This window comes from Phyllostomus discolor, chromosome 2, assembly GCF_004126475.2.
Source record: "Phyllostomus discolor isolate MPI-MPIP mPhyDis1 chromosome 2, mPhyDis1.pri.v3, whole genome shotgun sequence".
NCBI lineage: Eukaryota > Metazoa > Chordata > Mammalia > Chiroptera > Phyllostomidae > Phyllostomus > Phyllostomus discolor.
The window spans coordinates 172,205,173-172,231,789 of NC_040904.2; the positions used below are offsets into that span (position 1 = coordinate 172,205,173).

The 26,617-nt window shown below is 39.7% G+C and overlaps 2 protein-coding genes and 1 long non-coding RNA gene across 13 annotated transcripts in view; 2 read left to right on the top strand and 1 right to left on the bottom strand.

The window, feature by feature from the left end:
- Nucleotides 1–5,419, top strand: part of PRICKLE1 (prickle planar cell polarity protein 1) — a 101,687-nt gene extending 96,268 nt beyond the window's left edge. For all 4 annotated transcript variants that reach the window (XM_028531761.2, XM_028531762.2, XM_036019161.1 and 1 more), the window contains 3 exons: nt 281–467; nt 1,278–2,141; nt 4,016–5,419. In XM_028531761.2, coding sequence (XP_028387562.1) covers nt 281–467; nt 1,278–2,141; nt 4,016–4,875 — 1,911 coding nt within the window. In that variant the 3' untranslated portion in view covers nt 4,876–5,419. The remainder of the gene's footprint in view (nt 1–280; nt 468–1,277; nt 2,142–4,015) is intronic.
- Nucleotides 5,420–7,442: 2,023 nt separating this feature from the next.
- Nucleotides 7,443–14,601, top strand: LOC118499101. The gene is made up of 2 exons (XR_004901616.1): nt 7,443–11,259; nt 11,300–14,601. It is a non-coding gene; the product is annotated as an uncharacterized LOC118499101 (long non-coding RNA).
- PPHLN1 (periphilin 1) overlaps nt 14,363–26,617 on the bottom strand; it is a 103,424-nt gene continuing 91,169 nt past the window's right edge. For 7 of the 8 annotated variants that reach the window (XM_028531836.2, XM_028531839.2, XM_028531838.2 and 4 more), the window contains one exon: nt 14,364–16,540. In XM_028531836.2, the coding sequence (XP_028387637.1) occupies nt 16,346–16,540 (195 nt within the window). In that variant the 3' untranslated portion in view covers nt 14,364–16,345. Of the gene's footprint in view, nt 16,541–26,617 lie in introns of all 8 variants that reach the window. The other variant, XM_028531837.2, reaches the window with a different exon arrangement.

Genomic DNA, 26,617 nt, shown 5'->3' on the forward strand with positions numbered 1-26,617 from the left:
AGAAATGTTTAATTTTTTTTAAACTTTTCAATTACACTTGACATTCAATATTCTATTAGTTTCAGGTATACAGCAGAGGGGTTAGACATTTATAAAGTTTAAACAAGCACTTAGTTTCTTTTTTTTAACATTTTCAGTTACTGCCCTTGTTTTATAGCTAAAGCAAGTTAGATGAAAGCTTGAAGCTATAAGAAACAAGCTTAGCTGTGTAAGTGACTTGGCCTTGAAAATAGCTCAGAATGATTTTCTGTCATCCTGCGGTTTCATATTCCTTTTAAAGATCATTTTTGCTGATGAGTGCACAGAAGCTGAGGGTCGCCACTGGCACATGAAACACTTTTGCTGCCTTGAGTGTGAAACGGTCCTCGGAGGGCAGAGGTACATCATGAAGGACGGCCGCCCTTTCTGCTGCGGCTGTTTTGAGTCTCTGTATGCTGAGTACTGTGAAACCTGTGGGGAGCACATTGGTGAGTGCCTGACCCAGCCTGCCTGCTCTGTCATGTTCCCATCAGTCTATTATGATGGTCCATGGTCTTTTTTTTTTAATTGAGGTATGAATTATATACAGTGAAATGTAGAGATCTTCAATGTTTCAATTTGATGAGTTTTGACAAATAAACATGTAGTTAGTTCTTGTTATTTGAGGGATTTGTATTCTATAAAGTCACCCAAATTATTGAACAGTGAGCTATTGCTCAGGGGGAAATACAGGGATAGGTTCTGGCCAGCCCCCGGTGACATGTACTGTTGATTCATTAACACTGAACTCACAGCCAACAGCACTACAACTTGTGCCTGAATGAAGCTTATCTGACATACATCTTTTTCTGTAAGGCACATCACAGCCTTCTTGCACTTAAGAACACTAGACAGCACTTCAACACTATGTGTGGTGGCCATTTAAACAGCAAAACCAACAAAAAGCACAAAAATCTGAAGAAAACATGGCACTAAATAGACCTCAAACATGCTACTTGTTGAAAGGAGGAGAGCTGAAACAAACATCACTTTGCTGGACCTCACCTGGGAACATGTATATCAGTTGACAGAAGTGTTCCACTCTACACACATCTACAAATGACTTTCAAAGCTCTGCAGGTATTGATTATGGGGTTAATAAATTTTAGCAGGTAGGCAAATTCACAGATATGGACTTTGTGTGACCCACAACCCTATCAAGAAACAGAACATTTCCATCACCCCCTTTCCTATTTCTTCCTTCTCCCTTTGTTTCAAGGTTGAACTATAGCCTACTGTTCCATACTTTTTCAAAACAGGTGTCGACCATGCCCAGATGACCTACGATGGGCAGCACTGGCATGCTACAGAAGCCTGCTTCTCTTGTGCCCAGTGTAAAGCCTCTTTGCTGGGGTGTCCCTTCCTCCCCAAACAAGGTCAGATTTATTGCTCAAAAACATGCAGTCTCGGTGAAGACGTCCATGCCTCCGATTCCTCCGACTCTGCCTTTCAGTCTGCTCGATCAAGAGACTCCAGAAGAAGTGTCCGGATGGGCAAGAGCAGTCGGTCGGCGGATCAGTGTAGACAGTCTCTCCTGTTGTCCCCTGCTCTAAACTATAAGTTTCCTGGCCTTTCAGGCAATGCCGATGACACCCTTTCTCGGAAATTGGATGACCTGAGTCTCTCCAGGCAGGGAGCAAGTTTTGTCAATGAAGACTTTTGGAAAGGCAGAGTAGAGCACGAAACCCCAGAAGACCCTGAAGAATGGGCCGAGCATGAAGATTATATGACTCAGCTCCTCCTCAAGTTTGGTGATAAAAGCCTCTTTCAGCAGCAGCCCAATGAGATAGATATTCGAGCCAGTGAGCATTGGATATCTGATAACATGGTTAAAAATAAGACTGAGTTAAAGCAAAATAACCAGAACCTTGCAAGTAAAAAATACCAATCTGATATGTATTGGGCACAGTCACAAGATGGATTGGGAGATTCTGCCTATGGCAGCCACCCAGGCCCGGCCAGCAGCAGAAGGCTCCAGGAGTTGGATCTGGACCATGGGGCTTCAGGATATAATCATGATCAAACGCAGTGGTATGAAGGTTCCCTGGAGTGTTTGTCAGACTTGAAACCAGAGCAGAGTGTCCGGGATTCTATGGATTCTTTGGCTTTGTCTAACATCACAGGTACGTAATCTAGATATTATGCAGTATTTGAAAAAAGTCACTAAAAAGTCTGTTCTGAAAATTACAGCTCAGCACCAGTAGGGGCTATGTTAATTAAAACTGTAGACCAAGGGAAGGAAGGAGTTTCTGTTAAATGCCAAACACTATATAGTAAAACAAATATACATATGTGTGTGCATATATATATAACCTTAATATAACCTTTCTGAATAGGTATTGATTTATTTCAGTAATGGAGTCTGCATCTGTGTCTGAAAGATACTGTTCTCTTCGAATTGTGTTGTATGAATTTCAAGTTATTAAATCAGTCTGCACACTTTATGCTGATAACATTTTTTGTATTTCTCTGAATTGCCGTGTGGCAGCAGATAGCTCAAAAAAAGCTGAATATTTTTTACCCAGATTATAAAATAATTTCACTTTAATGTTTTCAAAGCACATTCATATCAGTTATCCACATTTCATCCTTAAAATGAACCTGAGCTGTATACAGTGGATATTATTGCATTTTCTAAATGAGGAAACTTGAATTACCAGAGGCTAAATGCCTAACTTTACAGAGGTTTTTAAAGGCAAGATCAAACCTAGCATCTAGCCCTCCTGAATCTCACATTTGGAATAAGTCTCCGGATACAAAAATATTGCTGTTACATGGCTAGTTTTATAGCCAAACTAAGTGACATCCAGTGCTTTCATAAAGCTGATAATTACTGGCAATGTAGACAGGACAGGCTTTAGTGGCTGCCCACTGCCAGAGGGGACCCTATGCCAGGAGCTGCAGCCATAAGGAAGGATAAGAGAGCAACTCTCCCAGTTTCTGTTGGGCTTGTCCAAGGAGAGTTGAGGAACAATGGATGAGACCATATTATTTAAGCACCTCCTATTTTCCAGGTCCTATGTTAGCTGTTTAACACTGATCAGAAATAGACACTATTTGGTACACATAAAGGGTTACTGCCAGACGTTCCTTGACTAGACAGGCAAAAAAACAGGGCTCCCTTTAGAAAGTAGGAAGTTCTTTAGTAGTACCCACTCGACAAGAGTCCACACTGGTCCTCATTGTCACTTCCATTCTGCTGAGCCATCCCCATTCATTTATCTTTACTTGCTTGGGCCCTGTTGAAAAGGAGAACAGTATCAGTTTGGGGGGAAGTTCCAAAGTAAGATTAATCTGGAACTGGCATGTTATTATACAGGTTGCAGGGGAAGAAGACTGGATGACAGCCTAGGTTAGGGGTTGGCAAACTTGTGTAAAGGGCTAGAAGGGCTTCCCAGGCCAAACACTCTCTGTTGCAACTACTCAACTCTGCCACTTTAGAAAGTAACCAAAGAAAATATGTAAGCAAATCTGTGTGGCTGTGCCCCAGTGAAACTTTATCCACAGATAGGCTATGGGTGGGATGTGGCCTTTGGGCTGCAGCTTACTGACCACCACCTAGGTGTAAAATAAGGAAAACGAGTCTAGGTGTAAGGGAAGGATCATAATGGTGGTCATGTGGATGCAAAGGAAGGGATGGATTTGGCTTTGATAGATTGAGAGGCAGAAGCTTCTAACATGTCATGTGTATAAATTGATGATGAGACTTTTATGAAGGGCATTTAAATTGCTGCTGCTCATGCCATGTGCTGTAACTAGTATTTGGCTCCAAAACAACTGGATTCCTAAGAGAGGCTGTGCCTCTTGGATTGGTAAGAAAATCTGTATCTCCTTTCTATATGTATGTGCATGTTGATTTTACCTCGTGGTTGTTAATCATGATACTGGAATTTAGGAGAATTTTCTTTGAAATGCTTCCTTTCAGTAGCTTCCTTGTAATAATTGTCAGAACATTAGGATTATCGAGAATCACATCTTGTTTTGGCTTTCCTTGTAGGGGCATCGGTGGATGGAGAAAGTAAGCCGAGGCCATCATTATATTCTCTGCAAAACTTTGAGGAAATGGAGGCAGAAGATTGTGAGAAAATGAGCAATATGGGGACTTTGAACTCTTCCATGCTGCACAGGAGTGCAGAGTCCTTAAAGAGTCTAAGCTCAGAGCTGTGCCCAGAAAAAATCATGCCTGAGGAGAAACCAGTACACCTGCCAGTGCTCAGAAGGTCCAAGTCTCAGTCCAGGCCGCAGCAGGTCAAGTTTTCTGATGATGTCATTGACAACGGAAGCTACGACAACCTGGAGATCCGGCAGCCCCCAATGAGCGAGAGGACTCGGAGACGCGTCTACCATTTTGAAGAGAGAGGATCCAGGCCTCACCACCGCCGCAGGCGGAGCAGGAAGTCGCGCTCCGACAACGCCCTGAATCTCGTCACAGAAAGAAAATACTCCCCCAAGGACCGCCTGCGGCTTTACGCCCCTGAAAACTACGAGAAATTCATCCAGAATAAGAGCGCCCGGGAGATCCAGGCCTACGTCCAGAACGCGGACCTGTACGCGCGCTACGCCCATGCTGCGTCTGACTACGCGCTGCGTCATCCGGATGTGCCGCGGTTCCTGGGGCTCTACGGCGAGGACGACGATTCCTGGTGTTCCTCCTCCTCCTCTTCCTCCTCTGACTCGGAAGAGGAAGGGTATTTTCTGGGACAGCCGATTCCTCAACCCCGGCCACAGAGGTATGCCTACTACACAGACGACCTTTCTAGTCCGGCGTCTGCACTGCCCACGCCTCAGTTTGGCCCGGGAACAACCAAATCCAAGAAGAAAAAGGGACACAAGGGCAAGAACTGTATTATTTCTTAACCTAGTAGCTGTGGAGGTCCTGTTTAAACTTAGCCATTAACCATCTTGAAGCATATCTTTTTTTTTCTTTCATAGGAAAGTTGCTAAAATAGCTTAAAGTGCTTTGCCCATGTAAATGAGCCCCGACTGCTGTTTACAATGTCAGGTTAACTTTGAGGAGGTGTGAGTGATTTCTCCAGTTTACCCTCCCCGGATGGTGCCCGGTAGCCACAACCAGTCAGGTGCATTACAGTTTTACTTTGCTGCTTTGGTCTCCAGTCCGCAAGAGAATCCGACAGACACTGTCGCGAGCAGATTGAACGGGGGTGTTGATTTTAGACAACGGAGAACTTCAGCCACCTTTGTAAAGCAATAGTGTTTGTCGTCCGTGTTCGCCAGGTTGGCGCAGGTCCCGATTGGTCTGTCTTGTGCGGCATGCACGTGGTCACACTGACCCAGCCAACATTGTGGGTCCCATCCCACGAGGCCACCCAGTCCCCACTGCAGTCCTCTTTAGCCAGGTAAACATTGTATTGTATTAGCTCCAGATACAGATTGGGAGGGGGGGGGGACAAAAAAAACCTTTGCTATTTATAATGTAGTATTTCATAGACTTAAGTGTATTCCTAATTTAACGGTGCAAATATTAATGTACATACTGTACAGTTCAGATTTTAAAGCTGATATTTTTATATCCCTGAATTGCAAGATGTTTGTTACACTGCAGTGCTAGATTTGTTAGGGAACCAGAAACAGCATTTATGGATGAAATGATTGCTTGTATTTTAGTCAGGGTTTATAAGTTTAGATGGTCAAATTTATATTGCCTAGTGATGGAAAGTTTCTTTTTTTTATTTTTTCAATATTAAAAAGGCTCTGTATGCATGGTGGGGCTATGTAAATACTCTTAAAACTATGGCCCTATTAATCTTACCAGTGTTATTTATGGGTCAAGCAATGTAAACTGTATAAATGTAAAAACAAACAAAAAACCCATATATACCCCTGGAATATATGGTAAAAACAAGTAGAAACTGTTTGGGTGGATGTTTTTTCCCCCTTTGGGGATGGTGTGTGTGTGGAGGGGGGTGCCTTTCCCATTTTTAGCAAGGTGGTGATTATCTTTTGGGAAGAGACCAAAACTACAAGGATCTGCTTTTTTGTGGCAGAGGACTTTGCAGATTTATTATTTGAAGAGAGGTTATTCCTTTTCATCCCTCCCTTCCAGCTAATTTGTTGGCTTTTAGCGGCAATTTTGAAAACTGGGCCTTCTGATTATGTTTTTCTTTTAAAAATCTGTAAATTAGAGGATGCTGTACCACTGACTACTTCAAGTTAATATGAGGTTCTATTTCAAGGGAAAATTATCTTGGATTTGAACTAATGAGCTGATATTTTGTTATGTGCCATTCTTGCACATACGTTTCAGTCCTAACTAAAGTCCTAGTGGTACTTTGGACCTTTCAGAAGGTATTTAATAAACGATAAATATTAAACTACCTACCTTTCTGAACACAGATGTTTGCAAACATACCCAGATAACTTGCACTTTACTCCTGTGTTCAGGCACACTTTATCTTGCCGTCCTTCTGCCAACACACCACCATTTGACTCCTGCAGGGGCCCTGCCTCTCCTAGTAGGCGGGAAGTGGGACTTGTGGCACAGAGGCACAGTTGTAGTCAGTAGAATGGGGGAAAGCTGCTAGGCCTTGGGAAGAGCAACATAAATCCAGCAGGTAAACCAGTGGAGGACAGCGTCCCCTCCACCCATCACCTGGATATAGCAAGGCTTTGTATCTGGGCTAGACAGAGCCCATTCAGAAACACCACTGGTGTGAGCTCTTTACTCTGGAACGCGACCATCAGTTCCCTAGTCTGGCTCATTAAAAAACATGTAAGCAGCGAAGAGGAAATACATGCACACGGTAAAAAAGTTCAAATAAGAGTGGAGTTTATCCTCTCTACCCTTTGTCCCCAGTCCCTCCATTCCCCTCCCCAGAAGAAACCCCGGTTATCCATTGCTAGTGTATCCTTCAGCTGTTAAAGCATATTTCCATAAATGTGTCTCTTTTAAGAACAGTAGCAAACTATACACACTGAGACTTGCTTTTTCATTTCATATGTGGACACTTCACATTAGTGCATGTAGGTCTACCTCATTCTTTCAAGGACTTCGTGATACTCCACTTTGGGATACACCGTAATTCACTTAACCAGGGCCTTGCTGATGGACTTGAATTCCCTCATAGATGCCTTATCCTGCACTGGCACATGTATATCTATTCTGAGCAGCATAATTACTGACACAAAGGTTATGCATGAAAAATTTTGATGGGTATCAACTGTTTTCCTCCAAAGAAATAATATTAAATTACCCTAAATGTATGTGAGTCCTTATTCCAGTACAGTCTTACATCATCACATAATAAAAAATTTCTTAATTTTGAAAACCTTTTCGGAACCTAATGCTGCAAAGAGTGGGCAACCTTTTAGAAAAGACTGTGGCTACAAGTTGCTATAAAGGATGGGTAACAAATAATAAACAGGTATGCTCAGGCTGGGTATAAACTGAAGTCACTGTTCTCAGTGGTTTTCAAATCATTCTCACAAGATTAATTTCTTTTGCTTCTCACCATATTCATCCTTTTCATTTCCTTATATAAGGGTTAGATTGCCAAAGGCTTAAGGAAATGCAGAAATATTTACAATAATAATGTAACCTTTAAAGCTTATCTAAAAAGGAAGAAAGGGAAGTGACTGCCTTGCAATTCTATGAAGAACTGGCAAGAAAAGCATAACTACTGAAAGATCTGCACAGATTTAGTTATTAACAAGAATGCAATATATGTGGTCATTCACTAAGGGATCAGATGTTAAAACCACCTCTAATCTCTAGATAGGTGAAGCAGAATTCTAAGGATTGCATTTTCCTCACTTCAGACCAAATTGAGGAACGTTCTGCTTAAGACCACGTGGACAGACACTGATAAAATGAAAACAGGAACTCCTGTGGTGTGTGTTACTTGCCATTGAGTTGGCTTCAACTCCCAGGGACCCTGTGAATGAATGATATCCACAATGTCTTGTCCTCAACAGCCCTGCTTAGCTCCTGTGCAAAGCAGCTCATATCTATGGCTGCTTTTGTGGAACCGCTCCATCTCACATTTGGTCTTTTCTTGCTGCCTTCTATTTCTTCCAGAATTAATATCTTTTCCAAAGAACCCTGCCTTCTCTTGACGTTCCCCAAGTAGAACATTTTCAATTTTGTCATTTTTGCCACCAGTGATGTTTCATGCTTAATTTGCTGTAGGACCTGCTTGTCTTTCTGGCCATTTAAGGCACCTGTAGACCTCTAACACTATCTTTAAAATGAATCAGTTGCTTTTCTCACCAGCCTCCTTCACTGTCCAACTTCTGCATCTGTACTAGTAATGGAAACTGTGAAGGTGTGGATGATCCTAGGCGTGGTCTCTGATAGCACATCTTTGTTCTCAGTGATCAATCCCTAATTCTTCCACTGCTCTTCAGTCTCAGCGTTCTCTTGACTTCTCAGCCGCAGTCTCCATGTGAATGACTGAGCCAAGATAAGCAAAATCCCTAACATTTCAAAATCATCATTTTCTCACATTTCAAGGCTGTATATTTCTGTAGTCTTGATTTTTATCTTCTTGATGTTCAAATGCAGTCCTGTTTTGGCACCTTCTTCTTTCACTTTCGTCAGAATTTTCAAGTTGTTGCTACTTTCTGCCAGTAACATGCTGTCATCTGCATATATTATTTATATTTCTTCCACCAATTTTCATGTCTCCTTCCTCTGAGTCTAGCCTAATATTTTATATATGTTCTACATACAGATTAAACAGAGAGAGAAAATGCACCCTTCCCTGACACCTTTGCCTGTAGGAAATTGTTCTGTCTTTCTATATCCTGTCCTGACAGTGGCTTCCTGCCCAGTCGAGTGCTGAGGCATGCCCACTTCTTTCAGTACAATCCACAGCCTTTCCTGACCCACAGTCGAAGACTTTACTGTCGTCTATAAAATGTGCACCTTCTAAAATTTTCTCAAGCGCTCCTTTTTTCAGCTCTCGTTAAAGAGAATGATTCATTTTGTGTGTGCACTTGCTATTCTTGACATTCTGCTTTCTAGTTCCCAAGTTAAAGTTCCAGAAGTGAAAGGAGATACACTATCATTTGCTGTCTAACGCTTTCACTTTATACGATCATGGGCCTTTTTAAAAGGGTAGTGACATGGCAGTGGGCACCCGTGGCTGCTGGACTTCCACGTGTGGCACACACACGTCCTCCTTGGCGTCGTCCTTGGATGATGGGACGTGGGGTGTTGGTGTGGACACGTTTCGGGAGTGCCCAGAACACTTCAGCACAGGCGTTACGAACATAGTGTGGGCACACACTGGTTTATTGGGCTTCTTTTCTAATGGACACTTGACTGCTGCCACGGAAAGGAGAGCCAGGTCGCTAGACCTTCAGATTTTTTAAAGAGAAATTGGGAATTTGAACTTTTGTGAACTATCCCAGCTTTAAAATCCTAGCAGCTAATTCAGCCATTTCTGAAACACTGAACAAAATGAGCCTGCCATCAGCAAGTCTCCCATGCATGAGTTAGAAATGCAGAAGCCTGATGCTGATCCCCCCGAACCTTGGGGCTGTCTAGGGGAGGCACAACTAATTACTGCATATAGGAGCACACCTGACATTCTTTTGATACACAAAGAAGAAAAATTAATGGGATCGAGAAAATTTTACTAAGAACCTGAGTATCAACTCAATGTTAGTAACACTGATGAAAATCTACTTTAGTCAAAAGAGGAAATCACTAATTGTCTGGTTAGATTCTCTAGCCATTCTTTGGACCTATTTAAAAGCAGAAGGCTTGTTCCTGTACAGTCCGCATGGGTTTTCTGCAATCTCTCACCTTAGGAAGGCTTCCAGGTAAACTGGGCCAAGGAGAAATGAGCAGGAACAAACTGAATTTTATAACTCCGAGCTCACAGTTTGCCAAGGCCTTACAATCCTGAACCTTTCTGGGGGAATGATGTTTAAGGGTGGCTTTCACAAAATGAAGTGCAGAGGAAAAGATGCTTGGTATATAGACTTGGTCACAGGATTAGAGGCAATTCTCTGTGAACAGACCTACTACAATTCCCATTTTAGGGATCAACTTCAGCCTCAACTTTGTTGGTTTGTTTCATAAATTACTTCATTGTTCAATTATATAGCCTCAATTTTTTGCAAAGGGAATTCTACATCTCTACTGCTGTACAGGTGCTGCTAGGCCAGCTTGAGCGGTAACTTGCAGCCCATTCTTGGCAAGCATTTGATTCCAGACAACATAGTACCATTAACAGTATGAACCCAGTTCTCTTAAATACTAACACTTGTTTCAACATTTTTATGTAAATGAACCAAGCAGCTGACATTGGAAAAGATGATTACTAGGCTTACATAAATCCACCACAAAGTTGACCTTGGAGCGGTACAAAGCATACTGCACTCCAGGATTCTCACCTCTCTCATCAGCTTGAGCAGGTCAAGTGCTCTGACCCAGTTTCCACCTCTGTAAAACGAGAGTGCCAGACCATCTCAACGGCTTACTTCCAGCTTCAGTATTCTTTGGAGACTGAATTTTTCAGGTCAGAAAAACCTTCCCAGTCAGGATAGTGTTGTTTCCCTTTTCTGACTTTCTTTTACCAATATACCTGTCTGGCCAGGATCCCAAAAAGGACGATCCCTCCAAAAACCATGACTCCTGGGAGCTGGAAACTAGAGTTGGTGTTTCTTAATATCAATGATTGGATTCTGAATGGGCAAGAAGTTAAACTGAATCATGAAAAAGTTTGAAGATCTCCCCCTCAAAATGCAGATGCTTCAAATTGGCTTTAGCTTCATTCATTAGATAGTCTCAAGATGGCAGCGTCATCTTCCTCCCTCATGTTATTTCTCCCTAGTTACCAGGATGAAAAGTAAGGTTTTTCTTTTACATCTCAGAGGGCTGCTAATGGCAGCAATCTTAGTCTGGAATCTCTGAACATGTTGTAAGCGAAGCTGAAAAGGTGTTAACTATATTTAATTAATGTTGGTTCCTAGAATAGTAGAGTTGAATTACCAGGTTCGTTCCACTTAAATGGCTTTTCTCTAAATCCACCAGGGGTCCAGGTGGAGCACCTAGAACTGTGTCCTGAGCTGCACTGTGGCCACGGGGGCTGTAATCCTATATGCTGCTTGCCCCTTAACAACTACTTCTTATGAATGCATCGCGAAGGTGTTTTTTAAAATAGCTCCAAAGCAGAAGTCATAGGAACCAGTAGGGAAGAGAGTAGCAATTGAGGATAAAGGGACCACCAAGCTTTCCTACTTTTCCAAAAACACTTGAGTTTAAAGATTCGAGTAAATCTCTGGCTCTGCCACTTCCAGCTACCTTACCTAGGCAAGTTATAACCTCTTGCCCTTAAATGTAAAAAGAATAAAATCCCCATCAGCTTATTAAAATGGGAAAATGTTTGTGACTCAAAACACTAGAATGTGGTTCTAACCTTGTTCAGATAGTGAAACAATTGAAGAACATGGGGCTTCTCAGAATCCTACAAAATATTTACTATATTAAAACTGAAACATTTTAAGCTATATCCCATATGGTATTAGATTGTACTCTAAAGAAGTAGCAGTATATGAAGTTTTTAAAATGGCAAATTCCTGCTAAAGCAGGGCTGCTCCCACACCCCTATATCCCCAGCTTAGCAGTTAAGGATGTCTTCCCACTGCAGGACAGGGGCAGGGCATGGAGGCTAAGGCCATCAAGCTGCCCCAGGGGATGAGGAGGTGCTGAGAGAGCTTCATCTCTCCTGTTGGGCCCTGGGGTGGATGATCTGATCGGGTTGCTCCTTTGCTGTAAAAAACAGGTGGTTCTCACACAAGACCACCTCTCAACTGAGTAAGCCCTGAAGTGTTCAGAACACCGTCCACTGTGATATCCTTGGGCAGTAGTGGTAGAAGACCATGTTGGCATGAGCCCACAACACAGCTAACATTCAACCCTGTTTAGGAGAGGAAAGGGAAATCAAAAGCTTGAGCAAAAAACAGACACTTCAGCCTGGCAAGCTATAACTCTGATGGACTGCATCTCCTTTCACTTCTCCCCAGCCTCACACCCCCCCAGCATCCACCAGGGAGCTGACCCTCTCCTGGCTTTAGAAGCCTTCCCCACCTTCCCCACCAGACATGCACAGGGTGTGGGCAGAAATGGGCATCTCAGATCTGGTGCCAGGGGAAGAGCCCAACTGGCTGGAGCTGAACCCACCTGAAGGTACTACAGACACTGGGCCAGTGTCTTTCTCCAGAGTTTGGTCACAAAGGATGCACTCTTCCCACTTGGAGGATGTGGGGAGAGTCATTAGATTCTCTCCCTTTATCCAGGCAGCTTGCCCAGCCTCATCCCCTCAGTGAACCCTTGGTGCCCTCAAAGAATGTTCATGTTCCAATAAACCACTACCATTTCACATATATACACACATGAATGAGAAAAATGGTTTAAAACCTTATACAATCTTAGTGATAATGGTCTATCATTAGAACACAATTCATATGTGAGAGCAGAGATCAAAAAAGTGTGCTATAGAATCAAGCTGCCTCTACTGATGTATAAATGTTTGAGGCTTTAATGATAGTTCTCATCAAGTGACATTTCAAATACAACTTGAAACAAACTCAATGGACTGACAAAGCCTTTAATATAAACAGTCCTTGTTACTACCAGATCACTTATTACAATGGAAATGTGGGACTTGTGTAGCCAGCCAAGGTCAATCTCAGCAGAGGTAAGCCTCAAATATTTGTATTAATCATTTATATTAATCTGAGGAAAAGGTGAGCTGCTATAACAAGAAACCAATCATGTGGCTTAAACAATAAAAACATTGGTTCCTCTTTCATGCAATAGTTCAGTAACACTCCATGTGGTCACACAGGGATCCAGGCTCCTTCCATCCTGTTCGCTATCAGGGCTGGGCTGCTATTGCTACTACTTTTGGGAAGAGAGAAGAGACAGCATGAAAGAAGAGTATCTACTGTCCTACAGGTCCCAGCCCAGAAGTAGCAGCACTTTCACTCAAATTCCATAGGAAAGAACTCAGCCTAACTTGGTCACACCTAACTGCAGGGGGAAACGCAGCAAATACACTCCTAATATGGCAGTCATATAACTCGGTTTTGAAAGGAGAAAATATATTCTGCTAACTACCTTAATTACTAGTCCCCTCCCTTTTTTTTACCACTGAACTGGGTAACATCGGTGTGCTGAAGAAAACTTACAGGAAGGAGGTGATAAATGTACTGTGCTTAACCCACAAACCGTGGTCTTGGTGTGGCAAGCAGAACGTGGGGAGCCCCAAGTGCCAGCCTCAGCAGTGCTACAGCAGTAGAGCCACGTGGGGGGCTGGGAGACCACAACACTGAATACCGTCCACTATGAATATGACCAGACCACTGTCTCCAAAGTTTTTGTCAAAAAATGGTCAGAGTCTTGGACTTCAGGATCTCTGGCAGGAAACTCTGAAATGAGGCTGAAACCACTATACAGTATTTTGGCAGTGTAGCAGAGTCCTTTCTTCGGGGGATCTGGCTCCCCTGTCCTTCAAGAGCTTCTGGGTCTACGACCTGGCTCAGGCCTAGGAAGTGGCTGAGGGTATAGGAGAAATCAACATTTCTGGCAAGAGTAAATACAAAAGAAATATTTTTAAACCTCACTGTTAAGTAGGAGAGCAGAATAAAGTTGAAGGCATTCAAAATCCTTCATATTCTGCTCTCAGCCTACCTTTTTTTACATTTGTCCCTGTAATCTTCACCAACCAGCTTCAGTCCCTACACTGTCCCCTCCTCCTGAACTTCAAATACCTCCCTTTCTCTGCTTGAATAAATTTTCCTCCAAGACCCAAGGGTCAAATTTTGCTTCCTTTGTGAAGCCTCAACAAATTTAAGTATCTAAAACATTCCAAATTATGCTAGAAACGGGGGGTCACAAAGACAACATGGTTCCTGAGCCCTCCAGAGGTTACGATAAAGATGTAGGATTTTAACCCTACACTGCTCTGAAACTCAGGCTCATTATCACACAATGAGCACTACGGTGTGCCAGACCTTATGTTTAACTGCTTTCTCAGGTGTCAAGACTCCATAAGACACCAAAGGTAATACTGTCTCAATTCTCAAACTTTATCCTGCTGAGCAGTTGAACTGAACACTAAGGAATAAGTTTGCGGTAGAAAGGAATAAAAATTTACATTTCAGCAGAACACTTCTAGCCTGTTAAAGAGAAAATAGACAATATAATTATTTAAACCTGGTTTTATTTCGCACTTTTAAAATTCACAAAAAGCTTCACAATATATCTGCTTTCCCCTTTTGATCATCAAGGCTTTATATAAGACAATGAAAATTTTATCACATCAGTTGGGAATATTCAAAAACAATGGATAATTTACAAACGAATTTTTTTAATAAAGAACGTTTTGCAAAATACACACTCTGGTACACATCTGAATTAATCTATCCTAAAATTAGATTTTAAAGCTTAAAAAAAAACACAGTTTTAACACTGACAAACCTACAAGAATATAATGCTGATGGCAAGTTATAAACAGCTTTAAATGCTGAATGTAATTTGGGGGAAGGGGTGAAGAAAAAATGATCTTTTGAACCTATATTAAATGTATCTGTGAGTTAAAGTTCTATAATGAATTTCAAAAAAAGTGAACAACTCTTTGCCTCCATGGTATTTTCTCGTTTTATATTTAAACCGTGACACCTTGACTAAAGAGAAGAATCCTGGAATTAGAACATTTAAGGAGAAGGAAAACACAGGGGCAGGGGAGAAACAAAATCAGCACTTTCAGTCTCCCTAAAGTGGTTGTAACAAACAAAACCATTTTTCACATTAGGAAACAATAACAGAGATGATACATGGGGTTGAGTTTGGGCTTATGTAAAATATCTAAATGGGGAAAAAAAATCAAGGTGGTCCTATATAGGAAATTAAAATTGTTACCTTCAATTCAATTTTAAATTTGTGGAATGGCATAATACATGTTTTGAGGTACCTATTAAAGATCTGCTAAAATTATTTATACTGCTATTTCCACATTTAATAAAATTTTTATCTACTCTGGGGTAGCTGTTAAGATACTATCAATAAAGGCCAGCAAAAAATGATGCCAGAATTCAAGTGAGGAGAGAGTGGAAAAGGAAAGAGGATGGGAGGATAGTGATATTGGACAGTAATAACAAACACGATTTTTAAGGTTTCCTAACTCATGCCACAAAATTACATATTTTGGCTAAATGCCACTGGGCAGCTGGAAGTCATCAGGAAATGAATGGAATATCCTAATCGTCCCAGTTAGAGTCTTAACTAACCTGTCATTTGGATGGCTCACTCATGAAGGGTTGTTTACAATAGACTCCTTGGTGAAAAGTAGTTGTGCTAGGCTTACTACCTCCTCTGCTTTGTTGCTTCCAAGAACAATTTTGAAGGACTAAAAACCCCTTAAAAGGGCAGCAAAACAATGAAGTTGTTAGACTACAAAGAAGCTAACAAAGTCATAATTTGCAAATGGTTTAATCAGGGATATGTTATCAGTCATTCTTCCTGAGATGGTGAATTTGGGCCAATGAAAAAATGAAGCTCTACTACTCCCTCACATTCTAAATTTTTCTTTCAATCAGAAATTTTAAAAGAAATCTCAGCTTTAAAATAGCCCTCATCTTTCATTTCAAATTACCTATATATGATGTTGTTTAAGGCTCACACAAGAGTTTTAGGATTAGTTTAATAGAAGAGATTAATTTAGGTTCATTTACTTGGAAAAGATTTTATTGTGAGGTGTCTCGTAAGAGATCTAAGTGCTCTAGTTACCACAATGAAAATTTACACTCAAAGCAAATATTCTCTAAGATACCAAGGTATTCAGTTTCTTTGGATCTTATTCTTAAACATATTAAAAGTTACAAGGCCTAAGATAAGCAAGCAAGAAGTCAATAAAATCACAACTTAGAATTCTAACATTTTCACAAGGTATCACTGACTATGAAAAGCAAAAAACTAAATGTTTAAATGGAACCATCTCTAAAAATTACACTAGTGTGACCAAACGAATGATCACGTACTACGGAAGACTACAGAACATCAGTGAGTACAGAAAGCTGTTCTCCAGACTTGAAACATTACTTCACCCATCATTTTAGAAGGGGGGCCGGGGGGGGGGGGGGACGGACGACACACAGTATGGATTAGGAGGCTCTACTGGTTAAAAAAAATTCTAATTAAAATATCTTAAGATTCTTTTACATGTTTATTTGATATTGGAAAGGTGGTCAACTATCATAAGGTACCTCTCTCCATACAAAAATCCATATATTAAGGATTTGCACAATCCAGGAAAAAAAACCCTAGAAACATTTTTTTGCCTGAGCAAGTAAATTTCTAAAACGGCTCTCCAAAGTCTTGACTAGAGGTGTCATACTCTGCAATGAAATGCTTGAGTTCTTCAACACACCGCTCACCTATTTCATGTAAATTCTGTCTCAATGCAAACTGTATGGACTTTTCTAATGAAGGATCTTTTTCAATCAGCATTTTCACAACCATCCCGAAAGTCTCGCAGTCTTGCCGGTAAACCTAGGAAGGTGAAATACATTGTGGTTAGCTAAAAGTGCAAATAATTAGTCAACAACTGAGCTGGTTCACTTGGCAGAATTATGATGCTAATGTTTAAAAGGGAGACACAGTAATAAGGCTGAACTTCTGTTGGCCCTGAGCAGTCACTATTGCAAAACGACATGTAAACCTCTATCTTTGAGGTCTGCTGACAGTTTGAGGAGAAAAACACTGATGTACTGCATTACTAACTGCAGAAGTTAGGCATGGCACATGTCAGCATAAGACAGTCTGAAAAAGGACATCAGACCAGTGATGAGAAGAACTAGGAACAAAGAGTAGCTAGGCACATTAATGGCTTGACTCATTTACTTGTTTGGAAGAAATAAGTTTCCGAGCCCCTAACTTCAGATTATTTGTTTGAATCATGACCAGATGACATATTCAACATTCTGTTTAGTATACAACAAACAAGTATAAGAATGCCAAAAATATCTATTTGAAAAAAAACTTTTCAAATTATAAATCATTTAACTATAAAGTCATCAAGGCAGAATTAAGATCAAACAGTGTTACACACGCACATGGTTGTGCATGTGTGCACATGTATATACATAAATACACATGTTACATGTAATCATGTGCATATATTTTCTATCTTAATGTTTATAGTTTACTATTTTACTTTAATATGTATATATAATTTTATCAGTGGCAATTAAATGTTATTTCCTGTCCAAAAATTGCTGTTTCCTCACACTATTAAGGAAATGTCATTTCCTTAATTTGTTGTCACAAAATGCATTTCAGATTTCTATGCTGTTTTTCATTATTTATAATTTATGTGTTTAAAAAATTACAGGTAAGTCTCCATGAAATTCAGTGAAATACAAATTATCTTATTTTTAAAACCTATTAATTTAATTTTGACTTTTCTAAATTTAACAAAAACAACATGTTTATTCTCTGAAAAAGGATTTGTTCATTTAGAAAATTTTAGAAAAAATGATGTGAGATATTGTTTGGCTTATGATAGTGCTTACTCCTCAAACGACCACTGCTAGATGTGGTGGTTGCTGCTGTATTTTCTAAATGTCTGTAATATTTGATTCCTTAAAAATAGGTATTAGAAGAAGAATATTTAAATTTGACTCTCATACTAAATTCATGTCCTTGTTCTTGAAAACTATTTATAAGCCTCCAGGAAATTAAAAGGATAAGTTCTTCAAATGACAGAGACATTAAAATATATAAAGCCCTTAGCTGCCTTCTCCACCTCAGTGTGCACACACACATTTTGCTAAATAATGGTGACATTTACTTGTAATAGCAATTAAGCTTAATTCAGCTATTTAAACCAACCCATTTATTTGTTTACCCTAAGATTTGCATGACCCAGAGTTGATAATACTACCCTAATAAAGCAACATAGAAATGGTATACCATTCACATATTATGTATGATGTCAAAGCAACACAGCACATTAACTGGTCTGACAAACACACAGCACCAAGTCAAGCGGATGCAGCCCCCGTGGAGGAAAGTCAGCCCATGAAGCTTCAGTCTCACTGGAGGTGAATTCCTCTCCAAACGAGTCAGCCCACATAATAACAGCATCTGAACACCAACCACAGGCCTCATCAGACCACTTTGTGGGTGGCCTAAATTTTATGAGCTTCTTTATAACAGATGTACTAGATGAGGATAATGTTACACTGGGAATTAACCTGCAAATTCTTTAATGTAAATCTGCTGTTTTACCTAAACTCTAATTCTTCATTTAGCATATTTACAGAACATAAATGTGCTACAGATTTGCATATCAAAAGTAAAACCATATTAAAAGATGTTCATACATTTATTTAAATTATAAACTGTCATTCTGGAGATATGATAATACAAGAATTTAAAGACTGTGTTTTATTTTTTCATTGTAAGTACTTTTTGAATTATTCATTGTAACGGACAAATTTGGTACATTAGTCGACAAGCAGAACTGTCTAGCAAGGTAATCCTCTACTAACGTTCAAATTTTCTCAAAAGACTGCTTAAAATGCACTGGTTGGGTATTAGACAGGAAATAATTAATTTTTTGTTAAAGGAAGAACCACACCCTCCAACATTTTATAAATAAAATTCACCACTGTCAGAAACCTATTTCCGAAACCTGCTCCACAGTAAACTCAGGCCCAAACAGGAAGGGTGTAGTTATCTGTAGGAGAGTTTGTTTGCTTATGTTCGTAGCTGGAAATGCATTATAATCTTCAGATTTGATATCAACAGGCCACACAGGAAGATTATTTTGTTTTTGCTTTTTCCCCTGATTGGACCTCATCAAAATGGGAAACAGGTTAAAGTTTGGGTGGGGTTCACATAAACTGCAAAGAAATGTAGTTAAATTTGCCAGTATAATAAACCACTATTCAAATGTGGTTTCACACAGTCTTTATTATAGTAGCTTGTGTTAGTAGTTAAATTCTCACAAGGTACGTCCAGGAATAAAGTAGTATGATAAAATGAACTACCGAGGCCTTTTACTATTAATCATGCTTCTGGTGACTGGAAGAGTATCTGGCCAAACTCAATGGTGAGTTTGTTCTATCTAAAATACTTGTAATGACATAAAATATCTCTAAAATGTATATTATTTTAGGCCTTAACTCTGATCCCACAAAGAGAGAAACCAAAAATTAAGGGAACGTGACTTGTTAGAATATTCATTTCAGAAATTTTCTTTAGAAGTAGCATTACAGTGCTATAAGAGCAGTGTGGTGGAATGTTAGGTATTACAGAGCTGTGCTGTTTAATACAGTAGCCAAGTAGCCATAGGAGAACACTTAAATTTAAATGTATATGCATATACTTAATATTAATTTATATTAACATTTGGCGGTAAATGGTTAACTGCTAAAGTCAGACATACACATATAAGGTTCCTTAAAAAGGCTGAGGAACCAAATAAGACCAATTATTTTCTCTATCGTTAAAGGCCTCATCATTCTGTATAATTTCCTTGATCTGAGCTCATTTGGTTCAAATGCTCTATGTCCTGTGATCATCCTAGTTGGAAGGGTAGATGTAGACAATTAAAGCATAAAGGATGTATCTAATGTAGAAGGTGGTATGGCAGCTGGAAAGAGCAGAGAAGCAGTTTCATAAGCAGGTTTATTGAATTCGAATCCTGGTTCTCACCACTTTGGTAGGCTGAATAATGCCCTCTATCCCCACACCCAAGATGTCCACATCCCAATCTCTGGAACACATGGAGACATTGTGTAAAGGACTTTGCAGATATAATTATGTTAAGGACTTTGGAATGAGATTATCCTGAAATATCCAGATGGAGAAAATATAATCACAAAATCCTGAAAAGAAGGAATGCAGGAGGGGGGAAAAAAAAGGAAATGAGACCACAGAAATAGAAGTGGAATGATGAGCTTTAAAGATGGAGGAAGGAGCTACCAGCCAAGGAATGAGGCGGCCTCTAGAAAATGAACAAGGCAAGGAAATGATTCCCCCCAGCATGTCCTGAGGAAGTATGGGCCTGGTGAAACACATTTCCAACTTTACACATTTTTTTCAAGCTCATATGGAATATTCACCAGAATAAACAACATTCTGGGCCATAAAACACATCTTAACAAATTGAAAAAACAGTAATCAGGCAAAAATGCTCTCAAACCACAATGGAATTAGAAGTCAACAGAAAGATAGCTAGAAAATCTAAAAATATTTGGAGATTAAACACACACTTTCAAATAACACACAGATCAAATAAGTATCAAGAGAAATTTTAAAATATTTTGAACTAAATAAAAATACAACTTATGAAAATTTGTGAGATGTACCAAAAACAGTGCTTAGAAATTTATAGTATTAAATGTATATGTTGGAAATAATAAATGCATATGTTAGAAACAAGTTAATACTCTAAGCTAGAAAAGACTGAAAAATTGATGAACCTCTAGCCAGGCTAACCAAGAAAAAAGAAAAACAATTTATTAATATCAAAATTGAAATGGGTCATCACCACTAAGTTCATGGACATTAAAAGGAGTATTATGAAAAACTCCATGTGTGCTTAATTTGATAACTTAGATGAAATGCATCAATTCCTTGAAAGACACAGTGTACCCAAACTCAAACAAAGGAGAAATAGACCATCTGAATAGGTCTATATCTATGAAAGAAATTGAATCAACAATTAATAACCACAGAACATATATGCATAGCCCATGGACAGAGACAACATTATGGTGAAGGTGGCTGGGGGCTGGGTAGGGGTGGGGGCAAAGGAAGAATGAGAGACATCTGTAATAGTGTCAAAAATAAATAAGTAAATTTTTGTAAATAAGTAAATTCTGACACAGTAAAAAAATAAGTAAATTCTGACACAGAAAGCACTAGGCCCAAATGACTTAAATGGTGAATTCTACCAAACATTTAAGGAATAAATTATACCAATTCTCTACAATCACTTACAGTAAAGAGAAGCAGAAGGAACAATTTCCTAACATTCTATGAGGCTGACATTATTACCCTATTACCAAAAGTCAGACGAAGACATTACAAGAGAAGAAAATAAGACCAATATTTCTCATAAACATAGATGTCAACAAATCATCGAAACACATTAGCCAATCCAACAATGTAATAGAATTATGCAACACAACCAAGTAGAATTTATTCCAAGTATACAAGGCTTGTTCAACATTTGAAAATCAATTAATATAATCCTTCATATCAATAGTCTACAAAATCCCAGCAAGTCATTTTGTGGATACCGACAAATTAATTCTAAATTTTATAAGGAAAGGAAAAAGACCCAGGATAGTCAATACAACGTGAAAGATAAAGAACAAAGTTGGAGGGCTGATACTACTCAGCTTGCCATAATGCCACAGGAATTAAGACTGTATGGTGTTATCAAAACAAAGAGAACAATGGTACAAAATGAAGAATACAAAAATAGACCCATACAAATATAATCAACTGATCTTCAAAAAAGGAGCAAAAGCAACTGAATGAAGAAAAGATAGTCTTCAGCAAATAGTGCTGAAAGAACTGGATATCCATACTCAAAATAATCTAGACATTGATCGTACACCTCTCCCAAAAATTAAGTCAAAATGCATCACAGACATAAATGTAAAATACAAAACCATAATATGTCTAGAAGGTAAATTCCAGGTGACAACACCAAAAGCACATTCCAAAAAAGAAAAACAAAACACTAAGCTGGATTTCATTAAAATGAAAACTTCAGCTCTATGAAAGACACTGTTAAGAGAAGACAAACTTCAGATTGAGAGAAATCTTTGTGAAACATATCTGACAAAGTACTGGTATCCAAAACATACAAAGAACTCTTAAAACTCAAAATAAGAAAACAACTTGGTTTAAAAAGGGCAAAAAGATCTGAACAGACCCTCCACCAAAGAAGATACCTAGACAGCAAACAAGCATATAAAAAGATGTTCAACATCATATGTCATCAGAGTATGACAAATTAAAGCACTGATGAGAGACCACTACACACCCATTAAAATTGTTAAAATCCACAACAATGACAACCCCTATTTTTGGTCAGAAGAAAATGCTAATCATAGATGAAACCTTGTAAGGAAAGAGGGGATATATGGGAACCCTGTACTTTCTTACAATTGTTCTGTAAACCAAAAAATGCACTAATGAAGTCTATTAAAAAAACAGAATCACACAAATGAAAAAAAAAAGGAGGGAGGGGTAGCTACTCAGTCTCTGTGCTTCTATTTCAGTACCTACAGACCTAACTATGCTGGTATAGGAATAAATAAGATAATGAAGAACACTCACAATAGTGCTTGTCATACAGAAAGCATTAGTATACAGTGATGCTGATGATGGAAAGAGGAAAACAACTCTTCTGACCTGGTCTAGAGAGGGAGACATTAGAAAATGGTGTTAGAACAAATTCCTTTTTTTTTATGTTTAACATCTAATTTTGACAATTGAAGACCACCCTGCAGGGGTGACCAACCATTTGGCATCTCTGCACCACACCCGACGAGGAGTTGTCTTGGGTCACACATTAAATACATTGCGACATATAATTACAAAAAAATATCATAATGTTTTAAGTAAATTAACAATTCGTGTTGGGCTGCATTCACAGCCATCCTGGGTTGGACACCCCTGGACTAGAGTTTGCTTTTATTTTGGTTTTAGTTTCACTTCAAGTTGTCCTTCACTTTCTGCCAACATTAATCATGTACATGTTTCAAAAATCAATAAGATGGCCACATTTGCCATCTCAAGAACTGATTGTTTAAACATGAGAAATTCACTCTAGGGAAACATGGAGGAGGAAAAGGAAATTGCTTTATGGGGAATTCAATCGGTTTGGCACAGCTAAAGCACAGTGTGTGTTTACCCTCAAAGTACATCATGAAGAGCTTTCCTTCAAGGAATTCAAACCTAAATCTATAAATTAGCAATTAGCAAATGGGAAAAGAGCTACAAGGAGGAAGTGGGTCCTTCTGATGTATCAAGGAGAGGGAGTGGTTAGAAACCAATGCTATGGGCTCCTGACAGCAGGGACAATGAATGTGGAAGGATGTGTTAAAGATGAGATTAGAGGCTTTACAAGTCATTAAAAAAGCAATATGGATACAATAAAGAATGATGGATGGAAGGTTTTTAATTTATTTCAAGGGGAATGGTACTGGAATGGGAGAGAAGTTCAGTACCTAGTCTGTAACTGTGGTATCCCTCAAAAGGAAGTTAAGTCTAGACTTCAAAGGAGGAAACAGGGAAGGAAGGAGGGAGGGAGAAAGCAGTCAGGGAGAAAGAGATATCTTTACATTCAAACTAGTTGAGGTCATGGGGGTTCCTTGAAGAAACGGCTAAGTTCTTTCTAGCCCTAGTGTCCGATACACAGTAGATACTCAGTAAATGCTGAATAAAGAGCTAAAGTCAGCTAGGAGAAAATGGTAATATAAGATCAAAATTCTGGCAGCCAAGAGTAGACATCTAAAAACATCAATATCAAGCCACAGAAAAGATAATAAGGAAGACTAAAAACCAGGAAAGGGTGAAGGCACAGCTGCCAAGGGAAGTTTGTAAAATAAGAATATAGTCAATCAAATGCCAGAGAAAAGTCAAAGAAGCTGACAAACAAAATACATTGAATTTGAATATGAAAGGGTAACTGCTTAACTGCAAGAGAAGTTTATTAGGATAATGGAGATTATAGAGCTGTGCTATTTAATATAGCCACTAGCCATATGTAACAAATTTAAATTTTAATTAATTAAATAAAATTAAATTAAACATTTAGTTTCTCAATTGCACTGGCCCTATTTCAAATACTAGTGGCTTCCACTTCTGGTCAAGATGAGTGCAGGCAGACATGGGTCACCTCTTCACACAGCCACACCAAATGACAACTAAAATATAGAACAACCATCACTCAAGAACATCAGAAATTGAGCTGAATGGAAGTCTGGCAACTACAGAATTAAACCACATCCATCCAGACTGGTAGGAGGACAGCAGACACAGAATGGGCTGGTCCCACACCCAAGTGGATAAAAATTTGGGAGGGATATCTCAGGAATGAGGAGTCCCAGACCTATACCATGGCCCCCTAGCCCAGGATTCCATTCCAGATAGGTAAGTGCCCCCAACTTCTGGCTGCGAAAACCAGTGGATATTGAGTCGGTGGAAGAAACTGCTGGAACCTCAAGCAGTTCCTCTTAAAGAATCCACACAGGGACTTATACTCACTCCCTCTAAGCTCCACCACTGGGGTAGCAGCTTGAAAGGTACCAGTGATATAGAGAGAGAAAATGAAGTGTCTGGCATCCTGGTGAGCAGAGGCCATTGTCCCTTGGATAAATCCACTCTCCACAGAACCAATAAGCTGGTACCATATCTGAAATTCTATCAACCAGGCTAACACTGACCTACCTTGGATATCCCCAGAGGCTCTGCCCCACCCAACTTAGGGGCCCACCCAAGCTGCTTTTCCAAAAGAATGGATGGTCTTGGCTCCAAAATTCTATCAAACAAACAACAGCCGGCTTCAGTGAGCCCTAGCGAGAGTCAGATTAGAGTCACAGCTTGGCTTTGCTTGGGAATCTCCAAGCCCAGCATAAGTAGCAGGCACCTCTGACAGCTTTACAGCTCAGGCAAGTACTTGGGGCAAAACACAGATGGTGGCTGACCTTGGCCTGCACCACATAGGAAACCCCAGGGCCAGGGCACCCAGGGGACAGCTACAGACCACATTGGAGCACCACCACCCTACCCCTGCACAGCTGATCCTCCACAGAGGGTGGAGTTGGTGGTCAATGGTCACAGCCAGGCCTTGCAGTTTAGTAGCCTGGATAAATCCGCCCCTATTGACCTGCCAACAGCAACCAAGGCTCAACTACAAGAGGAGGGTGTACTCAGCCCACACAAATGGTGGGCCTTGAGCCCCCAACTTGGGTGATAGGGGAGGCTGTGCCACTGAGCCCTACAGGACACCTACTACATTAGGCCACACTACCAAGACATGGAGTCAAAGCAGCTATACCTAATACATAGAAACAAACACAGGGAAGCTGCCTAAATGAGAAGACAAAGAAACATGGCCCAAATGAAAGAACAGATCAAAACTCAAGAAAGCTAAATGAAATGGAAATAAGCAATCTATCAGATGCAGAGTTCAAAACACTGGTTATAAGGATGCTCAAGGAACTTAGCAAGGGCCTGGCAGCATAAAAAGATCCAGTCAGAAACAAAGGATACACTGATTGACATAAAGAACAATTTACAGGGAAGCAACAGTAGAGTGGATGAAGCCGAGAATCAAATCAATGATTTGGAACATAAGGAAGCAAAACACAACCAATCTGAACAACAAGAAGAGAAAAAGAATTTTAAAAAATGAGGATAGTATAAGCAGCCTCTGGGACAACTTTAAGAGGTCCAACATTCACATATAGGGGTGCCAGGAGAAAAGAGCAAGAAATTGGAAATCTATTTTTAAAAATGGTGCAAAAAAACTTCCCTAATTTGGTGAAGGAAATAGACATACAAGTCTAGGAATCACTGAGAGTCCCAATTATGATAGATGCAAAGAGGCCCACTCCAAGACACATTATAATTAAAAGGCCAAGGGTTAAAGATAAAGAGAGACTCTTAAAATCAGCAAGAGAAAAGAAGCTGGTTACCAGATGATTGCCGGATGGGAGGGGTGAGGGGGAGAATGGGTGAAGAGGTGAGGGGATTAAGAAGTACAAATAGGTAGTTACAGAATGGCTATGAGATGTAAAGTACAGTATAGGAAAAGGAGTAGCCAAAGAACTTACATGGACGAGAGCAATGGTGGGGATTGCCTGAGAGAATAGGGTGTGCTGGGTGGAAGGGGGGCAAATGGGGAAAAATCAGGGCAACTGTAATAGCATAATCAATAAAATATAATAAAACAAAACAAATACCAGTGACTTCCATATTGGACAGTGCAAATATAAAATATTTCCATCACCCAAGAAAATCTATTAAGCATTGTTGTTAAAGAGGATTAAGGGCTGAAAAAAGGTGAAGCTGTAGTGATAGGTGTTGACCTGCTGAAGTAAATAATATATACATTTGCAACTATTTTACCCTTAAAGTAGAAATAAAGGCTTACCACCTTTAAAGGAACATTGTGAAATATAATTAGTATCTGTGAAATGTTCTACAGTCTTTTGATGACATGCATATAAAAATGTAAGTTAAAATAAGTAACTCCAACTGAGACTTAACATACAAGGAAACATTCGTAATGTCTCATGTGTTGATGAGGTCGTGCAAAAAGTGACAGCATAGTGATGTTAAATACTGGAGACAAATTTAGACCCTTTAATTTTGGGTCTGTAGCAATGCAAAAGGCGTCAAAGCTATTATAACTATGCTTGCTCCTTGTGATACATTAATAGAAAAAAAGGTCTTTGAAATGTCCTCCTCAAAGCTGCAGCCCCATAGATTTTTAGGGCACAGATGCTAAAAAGAACACTGGTAGTTGTTAAGAAATACATTCTGAGCAACATGAATTAGATTGCAACTGCCTGCATTCATTATGTGGGTACA